Source organism: Branchiostoma belcheri, unplaced genomic scaffold (genome assembly GCF_001625305.1).
Source record: "Branchiostoma belcheri isolate BF01 breed outbred unplaced genomic scaffold, Haploidv18h27 scaffold6, whole genome shotgun sequence".
Taxonomy (NCBI): Eukaryota; Metazoa; Chordata; class Leptocardii; order Amphioxiformes; family Branchiostomatidae; genus Branchiostoma; species Branchiostoma belcheri.
Window position 1 is genome coordinate 7,117,383 of NW_017804242.1, and position 10,932 is coordinate 7,128,314.

Here is a 10,932-nt window from a genome sequence, read left to right on the forward strand (position 1 = left end):
CATGTCCCTAATAAACATACCCCCCGGAATAAACATACCCCCCGGACAAATCTTCAAAGTCTAATAAACATACCCTCCGGAATAAACGTACCCCCCGGAAAATGACCAAATTGACAGGTGAATGGTACTAAAATGTGCTCTTTATTTCAATACCAATATATGGGCAAATCTTTCACTGTTACATTTAATTAGTGAGTATATATAACTTTAATTAATGAGTATATATATATTGTACTTGTTTTTGGGGGAAATACAAAATCCGTAGGAGAAGCTATTGCATTTTACACTTCTGAAATGCACTTTGCTAAGCCTTCTACTGCAACTTGAGTTGAAAATCTGACTAACTTAAGAGATAGAAAATCAAGCCCAATTAAGTACAAATATAGGGGTTTAATGAGTATATGTACAACAAAATCCATTTTAACATAATGATTATTTGGTATGGTAGTACATTGTCTAGTCTGGTCAAAGTCTGGATTCTGAAGAAGAAAAACTTCTGAAGAAAAAAACTTTTGAAGAAAAAAAATATTATTCAGCATAAAATTTTGATTGGTTTCCATCTCATTGTTTTTTTAAAAATCGATAATGTGATTGTATCAATTTTAAACGCCCTAAAATTAGCTAAATCGGCGCTTTTACGGTGATTGCGCAATATGGGTGCCCTATGACCTTTGACTTTTTACGGGTCATGCTGCTCAGGCGCTAGGCGCCCTCCCCACGTCGGCCGTCCGTCTTGTGGCCAAATTTCTACTTTTTTAGGGGTTTCGGGACCTAAAAACTAACACCAGAGGGAAAATAAACCACATACGTTTTTTTCATGGTAAATATCGCTAAAATGGACCAGGCATTTTTCTGCCGCGTTGCCGATTTTGACAAGGACTTGCGGCCGCCATGTGCGATTAGCTACTCGCCTTCCCCTTCGGTGTTGTGGGCAAATTTTTGCTTTTTCAGACGTTTTGGGACTTAAAAATGGACAGCAGGCGAAAAATAAATAATATACATTATATTCATGGGAAATGCCGCTATCATGGACCAAATATTTATCTGTGACGTGTTGCCGAATTTTGCGGCCGCCGGCCACTTGCTGATGGTGCGGTACGTATGGACAATTTTTTCCCAAAAATTAATAAACGTACCGTCCCTAATAAGAGTGTACCGGGTGGACGTTCGGGCCGAAAAAAATAAACGTACCGGTACGTTTAATCGGGACATCAGAGTATGTGTGTGTTTGTGTTTCCGCATTTTTGAACCTTCATAACTCCATAACGCCTTCATGGATTGTGGTGATATTTGGTATGCTGGTAGGTCTTAGGAGGGCGAAGGTCAAGGTCAAATATGGGCCTCCTGGTGGATGGCCTTGGTACTGCAGCAGCACTTCCGGTTTAAGGTTGAGTCAGGACATGGCTGAGAGGAATCTCCTTTATACTTGCGAGGCAGGGTAACAGATGTGGCTATGCCCAGCCAGGCAGCGCGCTCCCTCAGGGGAATTGGTGACCTATTTCAGGGCAAATGTGGCAGTGCCACTGTATGGCTGTGTGTTTGAAAACAAACAACCTGTGCTATTACCTCCATAAAAATGAAGGTATTGTTTTTGTTGCGTCTGTCTGTCTGTCTGTCTGTGTGTTTGTGTCTCCGCACATTTGCGGCCAGCATAACTTCATAACGCCTTTATGGATTGTGATGATATTTGGTATGCTGATAGGTCTTAGGAAGACGAAGGTCAAGGTCAAATATACGCCTCCTGGTGGATGACCTTGGTACTGAACTTCGGGTTTTTGTATCTTTTGTCCTGAATATGCTATGGTCTTGATTTTTTGGTGGCAGATAGATTGTCCTGTCAGGAATAAGTGGTGTGGGTTTGGTCCCCCTAGCAGCTTGTTCTGGAACTGCAGGGGACTTTCGGGCGAAATCTTTAAAAGCCAATAAGTCCAGATAGAAACAATGTATTTTCATCATTTTTGGTATGTAGGTAGCTGAGAGAGAGATGTACATAATTAACTGCAAATTATGCAAATGAGGACTTAATTTGCATAATTAATGAGGAAATTCTATAATTACAGTGTTTTGCATTATAGTACTTTCATACATGTAATGTACTAGTATGTAATCTATGGCAGATGGAACATCACCAGATACCAATTATGCAAATGATGACCTAATTTGCATAATTAATGCGAAAATTCTATGACTCCTTAGTGGTAAATGATGGGAATTTCATACTTGGTACATGTGTAAGTTAATCAAAAGTTAACATCACGATGCATTTATTATGTTAATATGGAGGTAATTTGCATAATTAAAGAAGAAATCAACATTTACATGTCAAGCCCATATTTCATGGAGGTATGAGATCTCGGAACTCTTGTTGTTGGATGTTTGGTCAACGCTGCTTCTCATAATTTTCCAGCACAACATTGCCAGCACTGGATTGTATGTATGTATGTACTATGTAACATTTGAAAACTAAAGACAGAGTGCTTAATATATGCATACACTCATTGTGCAGGCATATATGAGTATTGTTCTGCTGAAGTGCTGGTTTACACAAACTTGCAACTGAAGGCCCGGTTTACACGTGCACAGCGCCGCGCGTCTGTGGCAGAGGTTGTTTACACGCTAAAAATATCTGTCACACAAAACATGCAGTGCAGCGCCACATGCGCGACGTTCCATGCCTGACACATATAAACGACGCACGTGTAAACCCTTGCCAAAACCGCCTCATGTTCTATCCCCAGGACACGACACCACGTCCAGTACCCTGTGCTGGACCCTGTACTCCCTGGCTCAACACCCTGATCACCAGCAGAAGGTACAGGAGGAGGTGGAGGAAGTTCTGTCTGGGAGGGATGGCAGCATGATTGAATGGTACATACTTTATTTTTATTTTATTTTTTCAATTGCAGCGAGGCAATACGTTGGCCACCCAGGCAGCATGGCTGATATTGGGTGCCGGAAGATACACAAATAAAGTCATACACAATATAACAAGGCTAACAAGTACCACATTAGGCTTATGATCCATCAATTAACAATATTGTACATGTGGTTTATGGTACATACTAAGTAATATAGCATAATTGTCTTCGTCAGAAGGGTATATTTTCGGCTTGGGTCTTGTATAGCAACTGTGGTGTGAATCTGTATGTACATGTAGGTCAACATAACATAACTCAATGACTGACACTAACCAAAAGACCTGATAAAGATATATAAATTGTGTAAAATTATTGTAAGTCTAAAATACTCTACTATATAATATACTAGTAGTCCTTGTACTATAGCTCCATATGTTCTTTTTACAACTGTCTTAAGAAGCGAGAAGAAGCTGAACCTGTACGTTTTACTAGAGATATATTTTAGTCTACTATCGCTATTTGCCGTGACCTGTACTTAGTTCGCAGTGAGCAAAAATGTACAATAAAGTAGCCTCCTTCACAGTCTTGTTGGGCATCGGCGTTATCGCGATCCTTCTCTCCGCGGCAAAAGCTCCTTCGGCAGCAAATCGTTCCTCGCGGCGGCATATTACTCGCGTCGCTCACAGAAAAAAATAACCCCGATGCCTAACAAGACTGCGAAGGAGGCTACAATAAAGGTCTTTCATTTATTAACACCTGCTGAATTACAGGGAGGACCTTAACAAACTGACGTACCTGACCATGTGTATGAAGGAGTCCATCCGGCTCCACACGATCGTTCCTCTCATCTCCCGCACCACCACCGAGGACACGGTCATCAACGACGTCCCCATCCCGAAGGACACTTACGTAGCCATTCACCTGTACGGACTGCACCACAACCCTGAAGTCTGGGGACCTGATCATATGGTATATTTTTAATGAAACTTCAGGCCACACCAATTTAATTTCTTGGTTAACGGATTGGCCCGCTTCGTTTTTTTCTGATTTGAAAATAGAAATAAAAATTCAGAGTCGACTGCAAAATGCTCATATTTTGCCCTGAACAGTTGAAAACAGTTCTTTTCTTCCTAGTTGTTACAGTTATTCCATCTTTCATTACAGTGGTATCATTAAAAGTTCAAAATTCATTGTTTAAATTTTGAACCAGTCAGGTGTGTTGACTTCATGGCTCCTATCGTACCATTTTGGGCCATAATAGGATGCCTAGGCCTTTTTTTTTTTTCGCCCGCCCTCTCCATTATTATTCTAGAAAAATCCGTTAACCAAGAAATTAAATTGGTGTGGCCTCATCTGTATTTGGTAGTTACATTGTGTAAAGTTTAAACTTTTGATCCAACACAAATAAATTCCTAGAGCTTTTGACCATTTTGTCTTCCTTAGTAGATTGACCCAGAGAGGCTTGTCACATGGCTTCTTTAAAGTGACATCAACACTGGGTCAGAGGTATCTGGTAAAACATGTCGGCCCCTGTCGCGGTTAGGTGAAGGGTGGTGGGCCCTGATGTAAATAGCCTCTTTCACCCCTCTCAGGAAGAGTAGTCTTGTTTGGTGTCCAATATTCCTACAGTGTACTGTGAAAGAGAATGTCCAGGTGACTCGATGTAAATGTGTTTTGAAACTTCTGAGCTGGCTGAACCGGTCAAAAGCTCTAGGTGAGACAATTTCTTTGTGTTGGATCAAAAGTTTGTAAACTATGTCATATTAAACATGATGATGGCTGATTCTTTGTGTCCCAAGATTAAACATAAACCATCGAGTGATACCGGAGTGAGAAACATCGACATACAACCATATTCCATTTTATGATATAATTCAATTAAATATTTCCCCAAGATCATACAATTCTGTTCCAATACATTCACGGATACATGTACCGAAAACAAGTCTTGAATGTTTTAATTGCCACAGGAGTTTGACCCGAGTCGTTTCCACCCTGACCGTATGAAGGGAATGGACTCTCATGCTTTCATACCGTTTTCTGCTGGACCAAGGTATGTACAATGTAAATCATGATGAAGCATAAACCATGGTGTAAAGGTATTAAGTAATAATGCATTCAGTGATGTAAAATTGATGAATATATATTATATACAATATTATACATTCTCCAAAACCTAAAAAAATTCCTGTAACGTTAAGTCTGATACATCTGATTTCTTGTTTGTTCCCGGAACAGGAACTGCATTGGACAGGCATTTGCCATGAATGAAGAGAAGGTGCTACTGGCTCGTCTTCTCCACAAGTAAGTGTTCACAGTGTCCATTACTATTGAATTAAAGCAGCAGTATACATATAAATTTAAAAAAATAGAATTTTCCACAACTTTTCTCCTAGTGCTGCACAAATCTTGACAGTAAGTTATTTCAAGAGACGAGACGTTATAACTTATATCCTCTAAACTGAATGTTTTTATGAGAAAAGGAATTTAATTACGATACATTTTATGACCTGGTAATACCAGGTATATATAAATTTAAAATGTACAGAGCTATACTTTATAAATATCAAGAAAATTCAGACTCATACAAAATGTATGATTGTCTGCTGGTTGAATGATACAGTAAAGAAAAGATTCATTCATTCATTCATTCATTCATTCATTCATTCATTCATTCATTCATTCATTCATTCATTCATTCATTCATTCATTCATTCATTCATTCATTCATTCATTCATTCATTCATTCATTCATTCATTCATTCATTCATTCACATCTGCTTCATAAGACCATGTAGTTAAAATCATGCATGATAAGACAAGTGATCAACATAATTCAATAAGCCCTGAGGAAAAAAAAAATACGTTTCCGTTTTTTCTATGGACCTGCCGACCCTAGCATTTTTTTTGACGAACTTGCAATTACTATAGTATTTGAGACGCACATTGTCATTGTCACACTCATGAGGCTACTCAACAAGCTATTCCCATTGTGGCCCCTGTCCAGCCTTTTTTTAAAAGCATTTCTTGTTTTGTTTCAGATTTACCTTTGAACTTGACCCAACCCGCCCAGTGGAGAAGGACATCCCCACCGTCATGAAGACCAAGGACGGAATGTGGATGAAGGTCAAGGCCAAAAACACAGCTGACTAAATGTCATTCATAACAACATGCCGGGATACCGTAAATGCATTATTAAGCATTTATGGTTAGTTACTGTAGCTTATTTGGTGGTAGGAGGGAAAAAGAGGTTTTCGTTTTAAGTGCTTGACATGTGCTACACATATTTGCGTTCCATAGATTATTTCATCAGGTTGCTGAGTGATTGAATAGTAAACTTCTTTTATTCACAACTGTTTGTTTAACACTAGCTGATGTTTTGATGGCTGTCTGTCATTTTCATGAAGGCTAACATGACTGGTGTATTGTTCACTGGAGCTAGGTTTTACTGGTTCACAACACCAGCATGTTAGCAACACTAGTGCACAGTAAACCAATCATAGTAATGGCGTTAGCTTTGATTACTGTCATGATAAAGATGACAGTATTTGAATCATTACCTTGTGTTAAGCAATATTTACGGTTTTGAATAATAGAACTTAATTACTATTTGCAGTGCTATGATTTGGTAGCCTGGGTGCCATCCCCAGTAGTATATTCGCCAGCTCTATAACCAGTTATAGAGCTGGCGAATATACTACTGGGGATGGCACCCAGGCTAATGATTTGGCACTAAAATTGCAAATTAAAAATAAAAGTACCACAAAAGTTTCTGCATACAGTACTGACAGAGGTAACCACACTGAATGGCTCCCGTAAAGATCAGTTTGTTCAATGTGTAAGGATCATCCAACAATCCTTTTTGAAACACTTTGATATTATAGAAGATGCATACATTTTCATTTAATGTACTAAATTCTTTAAATACTTATATTGTTTTAATTATTGCTTGCATATATAATTCTATCTTAGGTCACAATTTTAACATTGCACATGTTATATAATATTATAATATTATGTAAAATACATTATATGACAATATTTGTTGTATAGAAATTATGTTTTAAAGCACATTTTATAGCAAAATTTACAGCTTTCTAAAAGCACTGTTTATAAGTAAATATATATATATATATATATTGAACACATGTATAGTACACTTTATTCATATAGAAAATATTATTGCAGTATAAGATACATTAGATAATGTTTACTTGCACAAAATGCAATGGTTAGCATAACACTTGTTTGCTGTAGAACAAAAACTTACATATTGAGCATTTGCATATAAAATCATGCATATTTAGAAATTACACCATCTTGATTAGTAAATGTAATGTTTTTACTGCTTTTAATTCACAAACTCGTTAATTTCAACTTTTTTGTGGCATATAAAATCTTTTTAAAACCTGTAACCATCATAATCATTCCATTTAAGCATTAAAAAAATTACTAGCTGGGTGTTTTTACTAAATATGATGATATGTTTGATATCTTATTACTGGACTTAAAGCTGTATTATGTAATATTATCATACAAAAGATCACTTTTCTGGTCATTTCAAAGCATGTTGAATAAGTGATATTCGATTGCAATAAAGTGCCAGGATGTGTCACAATGGGACGCCTTGCGAATGTTTTTAATGTAAAATTAAGTTTCATTAAAAACCACACATGTCATGGGTTTCTTTATAATTATCCACCATAAACTCCGTGTGCCTTATATGGGCTGTTTTAATGGTAACCATGTAAGTGTCAAAAATCTGAGATAATTGCACAAATATATTAAAACGTGGAAGTAAATTAAGATCGAACGAGTATTTGTTAAAAATAAAATATTTCAATTTTGTGGTGCAAAAATGTAACATTATGCCCCTTGAAGAACGTCATAAAAATTTGCATAAATTATTGTCTTGCAATAAGGTACTTCTATGAAAAAATTCAAAAGTAATTCTAACTAGTATTTTTAAGATGTCCCCAAAGTCCTCAGGCACCATTATATACATCTGTACCACCTTAAAACTCTTAGCCTAGTGTCCAGCCTTGTTAACTTTAGTCTGCTCCCCAAGATCCGCTCCTTTTGGCGGGGAGCGGATCTTGGGGAGCGGACTAAGCTAACAAGGCTGACACTAGGCTATAAAACTCTATGATATAGGTTTACAATGTTCAAACCCCGAGTGTACTTGCCCAAACCATGGAGGTAGAAAATTAACTCCATGCCTAAAAGTACCACCATTTCAACCGTCTCAACAAGGGATTAGAAAAGTTCTTTTGTCTGTGAGTGTTCAGTCGCTTTCAGTGCCATCGTCTAGGTTAGAACGTCTAGTAGGCATTTTAACAGTCACTTGTAATGGTATAGACCGATCTGATATAGCCCCGTTCACCTCCCTCAAAACGCAAAATGAAGACCTAAAAATGACTTGAACCGTAACATTCGCATATGGTCTGCTCTGTTAATTCTTAAACGTTACACATTCATATGCATGGACTAAATTCCTCCTGCTACAAAATTGCAACATATGATGTAACCCAACACCAGTTACCATGGTGACAGACGTCTGGTTCAGGCCAATGACCTGATTTGTTTGGAGAAGAAGAAGAAAAAAAAAAGAAACAGAGCAAAAACAATATGTTTTCCTTTGGTAAACATAAAAATATTTGACGGACATGCAGGCACTCTCTCATTGGTTACACCGATAATTGCCATCATTCTCTCATTGGTTGATCTGCTAATCATGTTGGGCAGTTGTACAGTTACCGTCTATATATTGGCTCTTATTGTCCAATGTCCGCTCTGCCTTATTCACGCTGCTGAAGGTCAAATTGAGAACAAGGTCAGTGACCTACCAGTCACAATCGATCATCAAGATGACACATGTCCTTTTAGTCCCGAAAACGTTTTATTTTTCACTACAAACGACTGACCGGTTGCACACTCATTGGTGTGATACGTTTTTATGATGTATTTTATCGCTAATTATGCGGATGTATGTGACATTTTATGCTATCTATTGTAATAATTGGGTACAAGTTGTAAATACTCGACATATATCATACACTTAATGTGTCATGCCAGTCGATATTCAATAAAATCTGAATCTAATCTTCAGTTCAAAATTACATCTGAGTCAAGCTAACCTTGATTTTGTAGCCATGCGTTAAATACGAATGATTAAACGGTAACTTTGAGACGGGTCCTCGACAAAAAGAACGAGTCCTTGAAAGTACTCAACTGCCATCGCTATGGATATATGTGCGTCATAGTGACGTCAGCACAGTCCAAGCTATTGTCGAGTCAGTTGGTAGTGGGTAAATTTAGAAGGCAAAGAGTTGTTCTACTACCTCTCCGGATGAAACATTAAAACTGATATTAGCTTTGATATTCAATCCATCTACCGGAATCAGCTTAATGAAGATCATCTCTATTGAAGGCGAAACTGGAGCATGGTATTCTAGTAGGACATTGACCTGGAGGATTTTACAGATGCTTAGAGGCTGCGCAACTGGACCGTGCAACCATTTTTAACTGTCTCAACAAGGGATTAAGGCATGTTGTTTGGTCTGTGGTGGTAAAATCACTTTCAACGCTATACCGTTAAATCAATTGCAAAAGCTGCGACCTAAGTCCTCTTCAAACGCGTTTGTTCAAGTTCAACGTAATTTGTATCAATTACATCACGGATGTAGAGAATTTTTAAAGAAAAAGGACACAGCTCTACATTACGTTTAACTTGATAGATGAATAATCTTTTATTTTGTATCCGCAAGCCAAATGTTCTTTCTCCTCTCCCCCCCCCCAAATTTACAATATTGGCCATTTACAAGTAAATCTCTTGTAGCAATCAATAGGGTGTGATGGGGCCCAATATTCATGGAATGATAACCAGTAAAGTTTATAGCAGTGAAATACAACTTACAGTTGGTTAATATAGCTAAGTAAGCCAGTCGTGATCGATAGCTATTTTTCAGTGAATAAAGACGTCTCAATGAAAGACGTTTGGACAAAACATAACTGTACTGGTGTTAGAGACTATCGAATCTTGGTTTCTGAAGCCAGTTATTTTAATATCGAATCTTGGTTTCTGAAGCCAGTTATTTTAATATCGAATCTTGGTTTCTGAAGCCAGTTATTTTAATATCGAATCTTGGTTTCTGAAGCCAGTTATTTTAATATCGAATCTTGGTTTCTGAAGCCAGTTATTTTAATATCGAATCTTGGTTTCTGAAGCCAGTTATTTTAATATCGAATCTTGGTTTCTGAAGCCAGTTATTTTAATATATAATCATTAATGATCATCAAATGTTGCCCGTGAGGTCACGGTAACCATGGCCGCCGATTCAGAACCTGATATCACTGCTCTTGCATAACGTTCTTTCCAGAAGCAAACAATCGCAAATGATTGTGATAACATACGATTTCAGGTTGTCTACGTAAGCATTTGGTGGCTTCTCAAAAGAACGTGTTTTCATGAGCCATATGGTGCAATGTCTTTAATCAATAGAGATCAATTTCAACAGTCTAGTTGGTATAACCTGGCCTAGGCCGCTTCGAATTCGGCTCTTCCTTTTTTTAAAATGGTTTTTGTAGTACCTTTTTTCATCATCATCATCGAGTGACCTCTAGGTCAGGAACTACATGTAATGGGGCCACATGTATACAGGTGCCCCATATCCTTTTTAGGCCATAGGGGCAGTGAGCTGGTTGCGAATCTATATCGGGTTTCCACTGTGCTTAGGGCACGATATTGGAAGGTAGAGCCCATCCTTCTTCTTTCACCACCTTTTACGTCCCTTAAAGGAAGTGTATTTAAAACCTGGGCGGAGTTAGGAATGTCATTCAATGTGTCTCGACCAAGGGCGCAACGCCTAGCTAGGAATGCCAAATGCAGGATCGAACTCATGACCACTATGCTGAAAAGATGTATTTATAATATCATAAAATATATTATTATCACGAACTCTCACTATCTTTTTTTTCCGTTCCTCCAGTATTAATGTAAATTTTCCTGCATCCAAGAAATGTTGAATACCTTGTTGCACACTATCCTGTTGCTAACCCTAACCCATTCAGAACT

At 37.9% G+C, this 10,932-nt stretch overlaps 1 protein-coding gene across 4 annotated transcripts in view; it reads left to right on the forward strand.

The window, feature by feature from the left end:
- Positions 1-6,442, forward strand: part of LOC109482502 (cytochrome P450 4F12-like) — a 27,854-nt gene extending 21,412 nt beyond the window's left edge. For 3 of the 4 annotated variants that reach the window (XM_019785230.1, XM_019785228.1, XM_019785229.1), the window contains exons 10-14: positions 2,739-2,868; positions 3,629-3,827; positions 4,829-4,911; positions 5,097-5,162; positions 5,900-6,440. In XM_019785230.1, coding sequence (XP_019640789.1) covers positions 2,739-2,868; positions 3,629-3,827; positions 4,829-4,911; positions 5,097-5,162; positions 5,900-6,011 — 590 coding nt within the window. In that variant the 3' untranslated portion in view covers positions 6,012-6,440. Of the gene's footprint in view, positions 1-2,738; positions 2,869-3,628; positions 3,828-4,828; positions 4,912-5,096; positions 5,163-5,899 lie in introns of all 4 variants that reach the window. The other variant, XM_019785231.1, reaches the window with a different exon arrangement.
- The last annotated feature ends 4,490 nt before the right edge of the window (positions 6,443-10,932 follow it).